Source organism: Macroventuria anomochaeta (assembly GCF_010093625.1).
Source record: "Macroventuria anomochaeta strain CBS 525.71 unplaced genomic scaffold BU25scaffold_5, whole genome shotgun sequence".
NCBI lineage: Eukaryota > Fungi > Ascomycota > Dothideomycetes > Pleosporales > Didymellaceae > Macroventuria > Macroventuria anomochaeta.
Window position 1 is genome coordinate 1 of NW_022985366.1, and position 16,638 is coordinate 16,638.

The 16,638-nt window shown below is 53.6% G+C and overlaps 5 protein-coding genes across 5 annotated transcripts; 2 read left to right on the top strand and 3 right to left on the bottom strand.

Moving 5' to 3' along the window:
* Positions 1-171: 171 nt before the first annotated feature.
* BU25DRAFT_334124 (Caleosin-domain-containing protein) lies at positions 172-814 on the bottom strand (the record flags this gene model as incomplete). Its single annotated transcript, XM_033702518.1, has 2 exons — positions 172-299; positions 352-814. 2 exons carry the CDS (start codon positions 812-814, stop codon positions 172-174), a joined length of 591 nt encoding a protein of 196 aa, XP_033565111.1.
* Positions 815-2,469: 1,655 nt separating this feature from the next.
* On the bottom strand, positions 2,470-3,957 carry BU25DRAFT_488393 (glycosyltransferase family 4 protein; the record flags this gene model as incomplete). Its single annotated transcript, XM_033711347.1, has 2 exons — positions 3,769-3,957; positions 2,470-3,683 (listed from the first exon to the last, which is right to left on the bottom strand). Exons 1-2 carry the CDS (start codon positions 3,935-3,937, stop codon positions 2,470-2,472), a joined length of 1,383 nt encoding a protein of 460 aa, XP_033565112.1. The 5' UTR covers positions 3,938-3,957.
* Positions 3,958-4,104: 147 nt separating this feature from the next.
* On the top strand, positions 4,105-10,087 carry BU25DRAFT_488394 (uncharacterized protein; the record flags this gene model as incomplete). The annotated part of the gene is made up of 2 exons (XM_033711348.1): positions 4,105-4,756; positions 4,802-10,087. Exons 1-2 carry the CDS (start codon positions 4,274-4,276, stop codon positions 10,085-10,087), a joined length of 5,769 nt encoding a protein of 1,922 aa, XP_033565113.1. The 5' UTR covers positions 4,105-4,273.
* A 1,863-nt stretch (positions 10,088-11,950) lies between these two features.
* On the top strand, positions 11,951-15,965 carry BU25DRAFT_481345 (uncharacterized protein). Its single transcript, XM_033711089.1, has 2 exons — positions 11,951-12,950; positions 13,131-15,965. Exons 1-2 carry the CDS (start codon positions 11,963-11,965, stop codon positions 15,650-15,652), a joined length of 3,510 nt encoding a protein of 1,169 aa, XP_033565114.1. The 5' UTR covers positions 11,951-11,962; the 3' UTR covers positions 15,653-15,965.
* BU25DRAFT_220305 (uncharacterized protein) lies at positions 15,757-16,613 on the bottom strand. Its single transcript, XM_033701318.1, has one exon. The coding sequence runs from the start codon at positions 16,414-16,416 to the stop codon at positions 15,862-15,864; it is 555 nt and encodes a 184-aa protein (XP_033565115.1). The 5' UTR covers positions 16,417-16,613; the 3' UTR covers positions 15,757-15,861.
* Positions 16,614-16,638: the final 25 nt, after the last annotated feature.

The following is a 16,638-nucleotide window of genomic DNA, read 5'->3' on the forward strand; positions in this document are numbered from 1 at the left end:
CCTCGTAGTGGACTCACACTTACTTCCGACATCTTCCCTACTGGCCTGCGTCGTTACAATAGGACGTTAAACCAATCAATCAATCAATCAATCAAGGTTGTCCGGACAGCAAACAGTATGACGTTTCGCATTTCAAAGGCTCATTAAGGCGCTAGGAATATGATTTCGGCTCTAAAGCTTTCGTGTTTCCGCACGCTGTTCTGCAATTGTGTAGAAGATTGACCCATCAAAGACACCTCGAATTTCTGCCTTGCTCATTACACCATCTTCGGGCCAGAGCAAGATATACATAGCGATCCCTAATCATTGTAAGCAATTGGGTCGTTCCTAAATGCTGCTGAAGGCACTCACACTCCAAACCACCAGCGAACCAACCAAAGAAATCGAGCCCACAGCGCTGGTTGCGCCACACGTTGTATGTGCTCCATAGCGTCAGATAGTCCTTGCCTCGCGCATACTTCTGGAAAATAGCTTCGAATCTACGCTCGTCCAGCTCACCATCCATATCGTAAGTGCCGGTACTACTGCCGTGTCTGTTGGAGTTGATGTTCTTCAAGTTAATGGCGAAGAGCGGATGAGGGATGTAGCTGGTATGAGTGTTGTAGGATGCGCATATTGCCATGGTCACGGCAGCCCAGAGGCAGAGAGCGATGTGAAAGCCCAGCCTTCGAAAGCCTCTGTAAATGTCCCAAGGGTAGATGAGGCCATCACCATCGATATCCCAGAAGTCGCAGTGTCGTTGAAGCGCGGTGCGGTTATTGCTGTCCTTTTCCTGGACCTGTTGAGTCCGACGAGGTTTGGTCAATCCCCGCATAGTAAGTTTGTTAGCGTAAAGGGAGGAGGTATTCAAAGATCTGAAAGTCTCGTGTTCTGAAGTAGTCCATCGTGGCTTGTCGGTCCAATCACCAGGTCCAACTATATCCCCAACACCAGCAATCCATTGAGGCCGTTCGAGGAAGCCGTCTTCACCGACTAACGTAGAATTGGATGGAGAGGCGGAAATTCTTCGCACTTCAATCTTTCTATCATCGCTTTCCTGCTCAGCATCGTCTACCCCCGCGGATCCATTCGACAGCGCGCTGATGGCCGGATTGTTGTCTTTGAGGTCGAAAGAGATCCTGAAGTTGGAGAGGAGGTTAATGTAGATCGTCATTGCGCGTTCGAAGTGGTAGCTAGAGGGTGCAAGTGCGACAGAATGAGACTTTGTATCTCACATGTTTGTACCAGTCTCACTCCACAACGCAGGGTCCACTCCGCCAATTACAGTTACCTGACGTAGGTCTTGGCAAATCTTCTGGGATAAAACCTCGCGTACCTTGTTTCACATGCTCAAGCACTTGAGCCTCAAGCCTGCTTCCGCGGAACAGATGACACCATGTCGCGGCGCTTGTTGATGTGTCGTTGATCGAAGGGCAGATGGTCGTAGCCAAACCATGATATGTCGCACAGAACTGTGGCTGCAATTTCCAAGGACGTCATAGCATGATTATCAGCAACGGAAAAAGCCAACTTTGGGCCTGCGTAGTAGAGTAAAGACGGAGGGCGGCATCGAGGGTTGATTCGTTGGGTAAAGGAAGACATAGCCTGTCTGTCGAGATCAAGCCTTCCGTCGCCTGGTACTTGGGAACATCGAAAAAGCTTTGGGATAAACGCATCGAGCCCATGCGCAGCACTGTTTCGACTTCCATCTTGTAGTGGCTCATTTCAAGGCATCGAGAGGGCGATTATATGGCGTTTTCACTGTCAGGCATGCATCCCGACACTCATGACGTACGTCTGAGAATTGGCAAGCAACAGTTAAGTCGAAGAGGAAGGGGTCACATTATCTCTGTGTCGAGCGCAATAACCTTACATATGCATCCTGAAAGGTAGTGATAGATCCCGGAGTGGTGATGTCACCAAAGGCCGCTGGCGTTGCGCTTCGAGCTGACAGCGGCGCAGCAAGAAATGACTAGATATTGAGGAGCAGTCTTACCCCGCATTGTTACTCTTGTCGGTCGCAAGAGCTTGCAGGTGTCGCCACACCGCCGCAACTCATGTCAAGCTTGTTTTACTGAATATATAGACTTTATATTTTTGGCTTTGTCATCAAAAGCAGCAATCTGGTCTATTAGTGTAAGTTACTATAGGTACCAGTCTTTGAGTGCCACATTCTAATAGTGAAACAACAGGTAGTGGTTATCACTCCGGATTTTGACTCGTCATCAAAATCTTCCGGCAACCCCTGTTCGAATCTGGGATAGACCTCTATTTTTGTCAGCCTCGAGACAAGTGTAGCTTGATACTGCGGGGGCCGATAAGGTGCTGATGGCATGTTTTTGCTTCAATCACCAACATTCGACACAAGGGTACTGTATCACAGTGCAGGCGGTAAGTTGCGCAAATACATACCCATGTTGAGGTGAGAAGACTCGATTTCTTTCCTACTCTCTCATCGTCGTTTGAGACGAATCGAGCGTTCTCTTTTCTCTACAGATCCTTCTTGTTGATCAGCCAAACACTTGCGGCCACCAGCACGCCCATCAAAGCAATGACTAACAGCAATGCAGCGGAAGGCGTCAGCGGTGGACGTTCCTGCTTCTTCAGCATAGCGTGTATCTCTGTCTCAAGCCGTTCAGCCATCTTCTCCTTAGAGAACTCAGCGATGACACGCTCTCTGCCCCACTTGCCCATCTCCTTCAGACGCTGCTCGCCATCACTGTCTTCCAATGCAATGCGCATGACTTCTGTCCAGTCGTTGGACTTGCTGACGTCTCTGAGCCAACCTGTCTGCCCGCTGATGACTGTTTCTGTTGGCCCGCCTTCGTTCGCAGCTAAAACTGGGGTGCCAGCGAGCATAGCCTCTAGCGGCACGATACCGAAATGTTCGTTGCGTGGAGTGTATACGAGGAGGCGCGAAGTTGCCAGAAGCGTAGTCTTTAGAGCGTTTGGAACGGAGTGAAGGAAGACGATCGAGGTGTCTTCGGGTATGGCTTGCGCAGTAATGACGTTCTTCGCCGTTGCATGCTTGAGGTGCAGAGAATCGGCTAGATCGCAGAGTTCGGTGTATGTGGAAACGTTCTCTGGCACTCGGGGATCATAGCCACCTGCGACAACAAGACGCGCAGTCTGGCGCTCTGAAGGTGATAGCCCTGCAAATGCCTTCACTGCCAACGCCACGTCCTTCTTTGTTTCGAACCGATTGATGCTAAGTAGCACCTTCTTGTCCTTCCACAGCGGCGTGGACTCGTCAAGATAGCTGCCATCACTAGTATCGACACACGGGTATATAACGCCAGGCTTTCGGTGCTGTAGGCCGGGGAAGGCCTCAGCGAAGACGCTCTTTGTGAATTTGCTGTTCACAACAATGGTATCGCTACATCCTGTGCTCCAGCTTTCTAGCCAGTCGAATGGAAGGCGATAAAAAGACTTCAATGGGCTACCTTTCTTTGCGAGCAGCTTGTCTGGAAAGTGGCAGTAGAAGATGACACGCGGACGAAGTTGCAGCAGTCGCAGAAGGGGAATGCCAGCGCTGAGTTGGTCGACGAAGAAGGACGTGGGCGTAAGCTTGGCGAGCTCATCGGAGAATAGTGCGATTTGGAGGACAAGGTGGACCTGGCGTAAAATGGCGCAGAGGATGGCGAAGCGGCCGAGGAAGGTTGCCGGAACGATGGTATTACCGCGCACACGAACGTCGAGGGTACCTTTTGCAATGAAGGTCAAGTCTCAGCTACCTTCTATATGCATGAGCGTGGGCAAGAGGGCGCCGCAGCAGTAGAGCATGCTTACCATCGCGCGCTTCATCGAAGCAGTGATTTGGATCGCAGTAGGAAGTGAAGACAGTAACCCTGTGTCCGCGGTTCTGCAGTCCCACAGCAGCGTCAATGACAAGCCGCTCGGCGCCGCCAATGCCCAGATCCGGGTGGAAAAAGACGATGTGCTCCTTCTGCTTGTCCATCTTTTGGTGGTCCTTTTGGTGTGTTTGCGTCTACATAGTTCCTCGCTGAAAGCTGACGTGTTGCGGCTGTCGCGAATCTGGCCTTTCCGTTTTGGACGTAGTGAGGCGAGCCTGCTCCCACGGAAGACCCGCGTTCCTTGCACCCCGGTGATGTACTCAGCTAAGAACGATTGCCCATTGTCGGTCTCCTCAGATCCAGAAACTTTTCGTTATCTACGCGCTCGCGCATTATTGACACGTGTGGCATTTGACCTCACGTCGGTCGTGACAGCGACACTTGCACAGATGCACGGAATCCTGGACGCGTCATGACGGCGTGCATCGAGAGCTGCCGAAATGTCCAAATCACTGAAACAAACCAAGGTGCAGAAGATATGCACCCTGTGGACTCATGACGAGAACTTCTCCAGGGACGACATTGTCTTCAACAGCGACAAATTCCCTGAACTCCCAACTACACCGGGGACTTTGCTACAAATCGTGGCCATCAACACGGGTACATCCGTACGAGACTTCTCATCTACCACCAAGGTCCCATCACATGACGCAGCTCAAGTGAAAGCGGAGCCTTTGTCCAAGGACGCTAATGACACCCAATCAAGAAAGAGTCGGAGAGGATCTTTCTCGAGGACCATTGATGAGCACGGATCTGTCGTCCCAGGCGGTCACGATGTTGACACGGAGAAAATTTACATCTTCGCCTTGAAGCCACTTCCGCAGGATCTAAAGTCGAAACACGCGAATTTGCAAATCTCAATAGCCGAGAAGATCGCTAAAGTCTTTGGGTTCCGGAATCGTACGCAGGTCATCATTACTGAGGTAAGTAGCCTTGCATCGAGGTGGTCCAGTAGCTGATTCTTACAGGCTGATGAAGCTAGACATGAAGCCCACCATGTTGAGCTTGTGTTCCGTGACGAATACCTAGCGCGAGCGGACATGTGGCGTATGGCCATAGCAGAACTCAGCAAACGAACAGTTTATCGTGGCCAAAAGGTCCTGTTCATGGGCACAATCAAAGCCACTGTAAAGCAGATTTACATTGATGGACAGTCTGTTCATTCCGGGTACTTTTCGCCAACGACCAAACCAATTTTCCGCAGTGAATCTGCTCGATTTGTCCTATTCATCCAGATGTCCAGGGAGATGTGGGACTTTGACGCCGAGGGAGCCGGCGAGATCATGTTCAACAAAGTCGTTAGCGGCTTCCTTCCTGACTTGTTCAAAAGATGGTTGAGGATCAACGCGAAGCATGTCGTCACGATTATCCTGTTTACGCGCATGCAATACGATGGAGAGGTTGCGATTGATCGTCCGGACGAAACGACCAGCCAGGATAATGCAGAACCGAACGCAGGCAACTTTAGGGACTACTATCGAGTCGTCGTGAGTGATATGGCTAGTGGAGACTGGATCAAGATTTTGCATCAGTTGAAACTCGAGTTCCGGACGTTTCTCCGGGAAGTATCGCTGGTGTCGAAGCCGATGAAAGAGGCCATCGATCCATCAGGCGACGGACACGAAACGCAACTGTCAGAGGCAAATACCATCATTGCCGGCAAGCCATCGTCTGCTAGCCAAGGGAACATCCTCGAGGCCATCAACCTAGCGGCAGCGCAATTCGCACAAGACCACATTGACCGGGACTTGGTCAGGACTGGCATATCGGTGATTGTGATCACTCCTGGGACTGGCGTTTTTGAGGTCGATTACAACATGCTGAAGCTGACAACAGACACGTTGATCGGTTCTAGCATAGGCATCGACCTAGTGTGTTTATCACCCATGCCTCTTCACTCAGTCCCACTTTTCAAATATCGAACCCCTTCGCTAGTGTCAGACTCCGCAACTGGTCATAAGAAAGGTACTTACGGGTCAGTGGAAGTTACAACCGAGTCTGATGAGAAAACCCCGAAGCAAATCCAGCCCAACTTCGGCTCGATACCTCACATAGACCTTGTCTCTTCTCTCTCTGAGATTAGCGGTTTGACTGCTCCAACACCAGACGCAACACATGATTGGAAGTTCGCAATGCCATATTGGGTAGATATTTCCTTCTGGTCCAGGCCGTCAGACGATATGCTCGAGTCGACCAAGGCAAGGACTGCAGACAGAGTCATGAAACGTTATCATAAGAAACGTCGAACCTTTGCTCTGAGATGTCGTCTTTACGAGTTGCAGATGATGGGTGTTATTGAGAATGAGCTTGGTGACATCTCGTTGCCCTATCTGGAGGAAGAGCACAGCTACCCGCGCGGGCCTGAAGAGGCTGAAGAAGATAGAGCTCATATAACAGGCGTAGCTTTAAACATTGCTACCAATACCACCGGGTCATTCTCCTCTAAAGGTGACCGAGACTATCTGGACCCGAAGAAGACAACGTACAAGGCGTGGATGGAGGAGTACGACAACGGTATCTTCTCTCTTGCAAACAGACCGGGTTTGAATGAACAGCGGCTGAGCAGCAAAGAAAGAACGCAAGGAGACCCGCAGTCGAATGCACCGTCAGGGCCGCTAAAAGACTCCTTCCTGTCGAGTTCTTATCGGAGTAGTCGGACAGCAATGGGACGGCATGCGCGACTGTCTCCAGATATGACTATGCATCACGCTCCACATGTCAGGTTGAGAGGCACAGAAGAACACTCTCCTTCCAGTAACACCCACCACTATCCGGAGAGTGGGCCGTCAGGCGTTCCAAGAGCTGATGTGCTGCGGCGACAGAACCTCTTTGGACACGCCACGGCTGACAGCCCCCGCCCCAACATGCATCGTCGAGGTCGCTCTGGCGATTCGAATGTTAATCAAAAATTGGTTCATACTACTCCGAACCAGTCGCCTGCACCGAGCCGAGGTCACTCTCCACCAAGGAGGGCTGGCTTGCCCCCAGTCCCTGTCTCTGCTAGTCTAGCGCCAGTGAAAGAGCTGCTCAAACCTCGACCTTCGAACTGGTTCTTGAGACAGATTAGTTTCGGTGGCAAGGCCGCGCCAGCCAAACCGACCTTAGGAGACGCCACTACAGACATCACCCAAGGCAATGTGAAACCTGCTATGCTTACAGTGGAGAAGAGCCAGAAGGGTGCGATTGCAGAGCGGCTAGCAAGCACCAGGTTGAGCTCAACCGAGAAGCCTTCTCAGCCGATTGCAATCCGTTCATCTTCTCGTGCTGGACTCTCGTCTACGGGCTCGCCATCTCCTGACCAAAGCGGTCACTCCGTTGAAACCGTAAGAGACCTGCGAACACGGCACACTTCAGTACCGTCTCATCCAAACTCGGTCAAAAAAGATCCAGGATCGACGTTCCTCATCGCTGGCAAGGGTGACGCGAAGCCGAACCTAGGTCTCTCATCAAGTGGAGGGGCCAAAGACGCACCGAAAACGCTGTCCCCGACCAGTGCAATTGCACCATGGGCCGTCCTGGTGAATCCTTGTAATCCAAAGAAGAACGTTCTAAACACCATGAACCAGTATCGCCGATGGCACCATGTTTTCCCTCGGACTTTACAAACCGGGACTGTGAAATGGAGGTCGCTTTGTTCGCCTGCGGCTGTGCCTCTGACTCACGAATGGTTCCCAACTGCAGAGCAGCTCTCATCAGAGTACAACGAAAGTCCATATAAAATCACTCAAAACGATGACGACGAAATGTTGGAAGCTACTAGAGGCAGAGAAACACTCATTCGCGAACTTGTTGCATTTCGGCTATCACATGGATTTCAGATTTGCACAGGTTCTGCAGTTGCAGAATTTTCTGGTAGACAAGAGAAGTTGTTGGCCAGTACCTTATCACCCGAGTATATGGCCTCGGATGGAGATACGGTATTCATGACTGCCGGCACTAGTATCCATCAGTTGGTATGCATTGCTGGTGGTGAAGTGGAGGTGAAGCGTTACCATCGAAAGCCAACCACAGCGTTGGAGTCTTCAGCAGGCATCGACACGCCGTTTCCTTACAGACCGTATATCCGAACTGCTTTCGAGCCAATGTACGACCCACGGGACATCGTTTTGCGCCCACCTCGTAAGGAGTATAACTGGAATTTCATCGACACCTTCCTTGCCGGATATCAAGACGAGTTCTCAGATGTCTTACGGTTCTGGAGAGCACGGTTCGTTCTGATTCCAGTCGAGATACCTTCCGTGAGCCGGCGTCCGCTGCCTATGCTCGCTGAAGATTCGGAAGAGGAGATTCGATTGGAGGGAATTAGGAAGCTCACGCAGTTATGGCAAAGATATCGTTACTTCCCTCCAGAGGAGCGATTTCCACAGAGCACAGCCTCTTCGAAACAGAAAGACCCTAACCCTCTTGCTATCGAGTATCATACCCGCGATCCTTCGGCGGTGGTCGCAGCGGGTCCTGTCAACACTCTATACAATTGTTCGGATACTGAGCTACCGGGTTCAATAGTTTCAGACGCAGACAAATACTTCACATCGACCATCAACCTCAAGAAGCTCGCCGAGGACCTGCAAGGTGAGAAAGGCATACAAATGCTCGATCGGCGCTGGCACTGGAAGCTGCATTACAATTGTTTCATCGGCTTTGACCTGACCAACTGGTTGTTGAACAACTTCAAGGATATCGACAGTCGCGAAAGTGCAATTGAGTTTGGCAATCAACTGATGGAGAAAGGTTTGTTTCAGCATGTTCAACGAAGGCACCACTTTCGCGACGGCAACTTCTTCTTCCAGATTGCATCTGAGTATCGGGCTCCGAGACCAGAATCGCGTGCCGGCTGGTTCGGCTTGCGTAAGGCTGACAAGTCTGTTCCGTCAACACCTTTGTTTGAAGGACCAAGAACTTCGCCGCTTACGACCAAAGGCATGATGTCCAGACCAAGCACAGCAGAATCGTCTTCCAATGCTTCTGATTCAGCAAAAGGAGGCGAGAAGACACCCACACGAGCGGGTGCCGCCAAAAGAAAGGTCACATTGTCGCGCGCAATGCGCTACGATGTTGACCCAAGAAAACGTTCATACCGGCCAGAGATCATCTCGCTGCATTATGACCTTGTCCATAACCCAGATAACTGCTACCACATTCGTATCGACTGGATGAACGTTACTGCGAAGCTCATCGAGGATGCAATCGTTACTTGGGCTACTAGCGTCGAGAAGTACGGCCTCAAGCTTGTCGAAGTTCCCATTGCCGAACTTGCCAACATCACCGACTATCACCCGTTCCGTTCACCATACCACATCAAACTTGCGATGCAGCCTCCACAAAACCATACGGAGGCGATGTGGGACTCGATGCACTTCTCGCCACAGTACTCAAGAACCGACAGATTCGCATACCACAAAGCGTTGCTAAGGAAGCTCGACTTTGTACTCGACATGGAAGCTGCGAGTGCGTTTCCTTCTGACATTGACGTCTCCTACTCGTGGGGTAACCCTGACTATAAATACACGCAGTTCATACACCGTACTGGGGGTTTACTTGTCCAGATCACAGAAGATGGTCACTTCATGGTGCTCGCAAATCGCCTTGCACACAACCGTGCCAAAGATATGAGTAGGATTAGACCACTCGATCTCCATGAACATAAGAAGGTCACGACTGATGGTAGTCAGAGTAGTAGACTACCGTCGACACCTGCCGTTGAGCGCGCCAACCCCCATCGCAGTCCCTTCTCGAGTCCTTTGGCAAGACCTGTCCAGGATTCTAGCCTGCTGCACACAGCATTGGAGAAACATGCTGCAGCCCAGCCGCCTCCAACAACACCAGCCATGCAAACACCTGAGCAGGTCAAGGACGAACTGGAGGCCTTCTGTTCTGATCCTGCCCTGCTTTCACAGTTCTACAACGAGGCGTTCAAGCAGACGCCATCACCATCCCCTCGTATTCTCCCCGTACTTGACAACAACATCCCGAGCCTGGGGCTACCACCAGCGATCAGTATTCGCGAGGCTAGCCCTGCGAACAGAGACTGGTCGCTGGGGTCTGGTATCATAGGGAGAGGTGCTGCGGTAGAACGAATTGGCGGTATAAGTGAGATGGCACTTAGCGCCACTACCGGCATTGCAGGAAGGAGACAGGGCGGTGAGGGGAGTATGTCGACACTGGGGAAGAGAGGAAGCATCGCTGAGTTCAGTGCAGCAGGAAGCTTGCCAAAGAGGCAGGATAGTCAGGGGAATGCCGGTGGTGGTGCATGATGGATGCAGGCTTAGATGATGGCACCTTGAACACCTCCAAGATCTATTAAAGGGTTGGCAAGGTGAAAGCAGCTTCCGCGCCAAGAATCGTCACTTTCCACATTGCTCACTCCCTCTGACCGTTTGTTGCTTTACCTCTTCCCTCAACACCCAGGGTTGCCATTCCTCAACACCAAGATATTGATCAACATGGTCCAAGGTGACGCTGCAGCTGCAGCTTCTGACGAGCTTATTGGCCGCGACCTGATGTCAGTCGTTACACTTTTTGCTATTGCGGACTCGACCGACCTACTGTAGTGCTCGCAAGAGCCAGACCGACTCACCACTTCTCAGACTGCCTCCTGAGCTGCGCAACAGAATCTACGTCCTTGTTTGTAACACGATCGTCGCCTTTGATAAACCCGGGTTGTGGGAGCCTTGCGCCAGGCCAAGTGGATACTCGCTGCACCTAGTGTGCCGACACATCTATCGAAAAGCCTCATCCAACACAAACTCATACACAACACTTCACGTGCTCGGCTACACAACTCCTGGGTGCTACAGGCGTCTGATCGGGAGGAAACAGTGTGCTCGGATATCGACCATCAAGACGAGCAAGGAAGCATTCAATGCAATTACGCACGTGGTAAACGTGCATCGCGCGTTTTGATATAGGGTGCTGTTGTTGGAGTGACAAGGAGGCTGAGAAGGGCATTTTTCCGAGCGTGCGGTGCATGGTCCTGTCGGAGAGTTTCGCAATCAGGAACGTTTTTCGGAAGATTTTGACGGACTCGAGTTCTGTCTTCGGCAAATTGGACCTAGAAGTCATCTTCCGTTGATTCGGCACTGATGTCTGTTACTTTCGAATCTGCGTATGGCGATACAGCGATGTTCACTTTCGATATTCTGACGATCGAAGATTCTTTTACTCTCGAAGAGTCATGATTATGGTAACTCGGCAGCAACTAACAAAGCCTCCGCTGGTCTCGACGAAAGCATTTACCAAGCGGCTGGAGGAGGCACGACCGAGACCATCGAGTGGCACGCTTTGGCGAGGTTGTAGAGGCTCGGCTGGATTAGGGTTGGCTGCATGCAGCAAGCCACACGTGCTGATAAGCAGCCGTTGGAATCCCACGACAGCCGTTAGGCAGACGAACACATGACTACCTCCTAGAGCATCTGGTAGTACATGAGCTGCTGGGCAGCGTTCGAGCTTATTAGTTGCGGTGCAATGTGCCATCCCAAGTTTTCGTGGAGACGTCCACAGCACGGTCCCAGGAAGTTGCAGTCTGTTTGCGTGGCCAATGTAGGAGCTGGCGCATATGGGATCTGGGGTATCCTGGTCTGATCTGCAGCGTGGAGTGTAAGGGTGCAGGAAGGCTGATGGACGAGGTGGGACAATGACCGCGCTGTGATGGCAGCACAGCCAGCGATGCTGACCGATGATTGACAATGGAACTGGTGGGAGCAGCCGTCGTCCCGGTCGAGCTGTGAGTGGCTTCCGCTGCTGTCGTTCGGCCGTGTGAACGGTTGTTTGTGTGTTTGTGAGTGGGCAGAGATATGCATGTTCACCGCTCTTCTCAATAACTGAAGCAGCGCTCCGTCCGTCGCCAGGCTCGCCTAGCAGCATCGCAGCAGTCTCCACTCCACGCTTGATCGTCGACCCACACTCTGCTTCTTCCTCACGCACGCGACCCCTCGCGCGCGTCTGTCGCCTCAGTGCCTGCCCCACGCCTGGACCGCCCCTCGGCGCGCCCCTCGAGCGTCCTCTGCCATGTGTTGCCCGCGCTGCATACGGCATTCCGCTCGCGAATACCACGCCAGCTACGCCTTCCTGAACCACTGCTGAGGGGCATGGAGGACTGAAGAACTGGAGAGTGCGCCCCGCTGCCAGACATGATCGGCCAGTTCTTCAGCAGCCGCAAAGGCAACCACCCCGCCAGCAGCCCCGCGCCCACGACGACGCTCGACTCTGCCACCGAGGAGTCGCACACCCGCCATCTGCTGTACCCGGACAGCAGCACCCTCTTCCACCCCGATGGCCAGCCGTACCCGCTGCACGCCGCACCGCTGACGCCCGGCACCGGCCACGACGGGCCTCTCCCTGAGATCGACCTCGAGTTCCCGCGCGACGTCCGCATCATCATCGCCCAAGATGACTTCGCACACATGGCCAAGACGGTGCTGTTCGACAGCAAGCCAGGCCCGCCGCGCGCCGAGTCGCCCACACTGCCTCACACCCGCGCACGAGCCTTCGACGGCACCAATGCCATGTCCGCCAGCACAGCAGGGCCGACCTTTGGGGGCCTACACGCCCGCCGAACTTCGCTCGTCGCAGAAGCGACGCCCAGGTCGCCCACCGTGGGCAGTTTCACGCGCACGCGCACGCGCGGCTCCTCCATATCGTCCATGCCGAACATCGACGAACATGCCCAGATCCAGGCACAGGCCCAGGCACGCGCCAGAGAGTCGTCCGACCTAGTCAACACCTGCCTCGACTGCATGTTCGGCAGCACGAGCATGACCTACCGCGGCAACTCGAACAAGATGCACATTGTGCCGCTCGAGACCAAGCCAGAGCCTGCCGTGCTGGGGCCTAGCATGCACGACCTGTCAGGCTCACTGGGACGCGGCGACGGCTTCCGCAGGAGGAGCAACCTGGCCAAGTCCTTCACGCCCTCGAACCTACCCACCGACCTTCCACGTGCCGACTCGAGCGAGAATGTGTCCAAAGAACCAAAGCGCCGAACCATCTTCATCACACGCATGTTCTCTGTCCCCAGTCCAGACGACAGCTTCGACGTCCGTACACCGACACATGCGTCCAGCGCGCAGCCTCAGGGCGGCGGCGGCTTCCCGTTTCCACAGGCAAACGCCAAAGCTGGTCCGCAGAAACCAACACATCTTAATCAGCCTCGAAAGACGCCCATGTATGCCATCACCATCATCTTGCACCTGCCGATAGCCCAGTCGACGCACCCTCGTGCAGCAGCACCAAAGACGCCAGGCCATCTGTCGACTTCCGCTCCTGGTCAGGACTTGCTTGCTTCCTCACTCGACTCAGACCGGCGCGCAGGATGGGCGTTTATCGACTCGAACCTTGGCGCCGATTCGCTCGTCTCGTCAGCATTAAGCAGCCATGTCGACGATCGCGTTGACGTCGTTGGCCAGCATTGGGACGTCATCATGCGCGCCCTCACCAGTTTACAGCATGTGGTTCGAGAGCGCATCTCTGCCCACTACAAGACGCCGGTCGCAATGTCACCGCCTGACCAGCCCCAACACCGCCGAGCGCCGTCCCGAGCCAGCGTTCGAGAAGGCCCTCCCCAGCTAGGACGCAGACCGCCTCTGCGGCTGCAGCCCAATGCACTTATGCTGGACAAGGAGATACAAGCTGCGGCAGAGCTGACTGGCAATCGGGTGGTCAGTGGCATGCGCATACCTCGAGCCATGACAGGTCAGGGCAAGTGGGGAGTCTGGCGAGAAGAAGCGAGGTGGCTCGGACGATGGGCTGGCCGGCGCGAGCAGAATTTCTTTTTCTTCAATCTGCTCACGGCCTTCCTTGGAAACCACACCGAATGGCTCAGTCTACTAGGCCCCAAATGGGCTCGCAAGCGCCATCGGGAACAGCAGAAGGCTACTGTTGGAGAGAACATCGTGATTTCGAATCGCACTGTCATAGTGTCCCCAGACAAGATGGCAGCACGGAGATTGATCTTCCTCCTTGCCGCCTTTCTGCCTCCGAACTCACCTGTGATCGGCGATGCCGTCAATATAGTGCGACCGGGCACCTCTGCTTCGCTCCGAGCATATTCGCAGTCTCCGCCGACCAATATGCCTCCATCGAGAAAACAGTCGTTGCGGCGCCAAATCAACAGGCGGCCACGAGATCAGCAGAGTATGACCAACATGCGATTACAGCCGCCCACATCCACTAAGACGGACGCAGCCTCTGCCGGTACTTCGCACCAACGCTCTGTATCAGCAGTCGTTGAAGCTTCAGATGCTATGAAACCTCCAACGCACTCTCGGAGGTCTTCAACACACTCGATACGCACAAGCCTCGTGATCCCCTCGATGTCTGAGGGTGCTGCTCCTGGCAAGAATGCTGTCGTCTCACCATCAACTGCTGCATCTCAGAGCGCGATCCCCATTGCACACTTCACGCTACCCAGAACGAGAGCTGGCGGGCCAATCACCGACTATAGACCAGAGAGCAGCGATAGCTTAGCATCAGCGAACCTGATCAACACCTTGCAGAGAAGCGGGACTGGACAAACCAGCCTGGCTAGCAATGACTCGAGCAATAATAGCCGTTGGAGCGGGTTTATGAACTTTTGGAGTGGTGGAAGTCGCGACTCCTCAACAGACGGCAGTAGCTATCTCCAGACCACAGATGACGGCGTCGGGTTTCGCGGGCAAGAACGGCCACGATCGCAACTTGAACAGATGGTGCAGGAGCTCTCGATGGACGACGGCGTCTTCGAGGAGGGAGAACCTTACGATACCCCAGGCACCAGCGCGAATTTCACAGCAAAGATGTCATCCGATGCCTATCCAGTTGGCACCTCAAGCGGCGTCCCTGCCTCAGCAGCACGCCCCATTCCTGAGCGCCCAAAGACATTCGAGACGCAACTTAAACTCTCTGTGAACGAGAAAGACGGCGTAATAGATGTCGACATCGCTCTCCCCGACTTTGGCTCGCCCCTTCAGTCTCCCCTCTTTGGCGGCGCAGGCTCAGTTGGCAGCCAGCACGGCTCCAGCTTCGGCGAGTCCTCTATACTCTCGATGCCGTTCAACGAACCCGAACAACCCGTCAACGCAGCAGGTTGGCTCTCCCAATTCCACCCCGACTTCGCCATCCAAGCCATCAAGCCCTACGCCACGCTCGAGCGGGACATCAAGCGCGCTATGTCTGCCGAACCAACACCCATCACCTTGGCCACAACACCTTCCGTCGAAACAGGGCCCATGGAGCGCTGGATCGACGTCTGCTCCGCGCTCGTCGCCGACACCCGCACCTTCTCCATCAAACGCCTCTCCCTCCGCCGCCTCGTCCGCCTCATCCCCGCCCCAACATACCAACCCACCGCCCTGACACCCGGCGTAGCAGGTATGCCGCCCGGCCGCTCACAATACGGCAACCCCTACACTTCGTCTTCTGTGGCTCCAATGCCGACGGAGATCCACCTTGCTGAGAAATTCGACGAAGAAGCGATCATGGACTTCGACGCCGTGCTCATCGAAGGCATCGACCGTGTGCTCGCGCGCTCGGGCGACACCACACGCGCGAATTCGAACCAGTCCTCGCGGTCGAGCTCAAGACGTGGGCGCAGGAATACGGGAGTGGATTCAGATGTAACAGGTATTGTTGGGGGAACGCATGTCGAAGTGCCGCAAATGGATTGTAAAGGAGTGATTTTCGATGCGTTGGAGACTGTAGTGAAGAATGTTACGGCGGAGAGAAGTGGCGGGAAGGAGGGACATGTGGGGGAGGAGAAGAGTGTTAGGACGGTGGACCAGAGGACGTACACGGATAGTAGTTTGAAGGAGGGGGTAAGAAGGTGGTTGTCTGAAGTCGAATGAAGGGAGACCTCGGATGAATTTGTGTACAATAGGTAGTTTTGCTTCTCTTGCTGCGTTTTAGCGTTGCTTTCGGTTGTTCTTGGACATTGAGGGGAGGATGATACCTGGTGACGGACGGGTGCGTTCGTCGCCTTAGTCGGATGGTGAGGAATACAATGAAATTCAGATGGTACATCGACCATGTGCAAACCCATCTGTCCTGTCTATGGTCAACAGCCACGTGCTGGCGTGAGCGAGCTGCGACCGCACAATGGCGTGGAGAAGATGGGCATGAAAGGTCTTCGAAAACTTGTATTGCTGGATCTACGAAGATCTGAACAAGTAATTTTCAGGGCTACAGGCATCGTCAATAACTTTATAGCTAGGACCAAGGTAGGCAGCATGGCGTCATAAGCCTCTCGAGCGAACAGCAAGCTCCGATTAAAGTTCTCGTATGCGAATAGACGGTGTATATCAGCTGGCAAGCTCTCATCTTCCGGGTCGTCCTTCAGTAAGAAGCCGTGCTCTTCATAAACAGAGGGCCGAAATTTCGGTACTGGGGATCCTGCAATGGAATCATTGCATATTGCATTCTTCTGCACTTGTGGGAAAAGTTTGAGCTCATGAAGCACCACCAGCATGAATTCATCCTTCAGGAAAGCGCCTCGATATGCGTTTTGCGCAAAAAAGCCAAGCACATCCGGATGTGTAAGAGGAGTATGCCAGATCTGCGAGTTGAGGTTTGAGCCCCTGATCTCATCACTCAGGGCACCAGGACAATACATTTATAATGCTGTTGCATCCCAGATTGGTTGATTGCGTAGTGAGACGGTGCTTCTTGTCAACAATGGCAGGTACCATGTCCCAGACATTGTGCGTCAGACATGGTCCGAGCGAAACCATATGGAGGTGCTGCAGTGATCTGGGGCCATCGTGCGAAAAACAGTCATGTGATAGCGGCATGAGTGCAATGAAATTGGACGTGGGCAGAGATAATGGGGCAGGCA

Bases quoted from the DNA above. Each gene is read 5' to 3' on its own strand.
- BU25DRAFT_481345 (XM_033711089.1), top strand. From the start codon at position 11,963: ATGATCGGCCAGTTCTTCAGCAGCCGCAAAGGCAACCACCCCGCCAGC. The intron at 12,951-13,130 runs GTCCGCAGAAAC...CACTCGACTCAG, and splicing joins ACAGGCAAACGCCAAAGCTG to ACCGGCGCGCAGGATGGGCG.
- BU25DRAFT_220305 (XM_033701318.1), bottom strand. From the start codon at position 16,416: ATGTATTGTCCTGGTGCCCTGAGTGATGAGATCAGGGGCTCAAACCTC.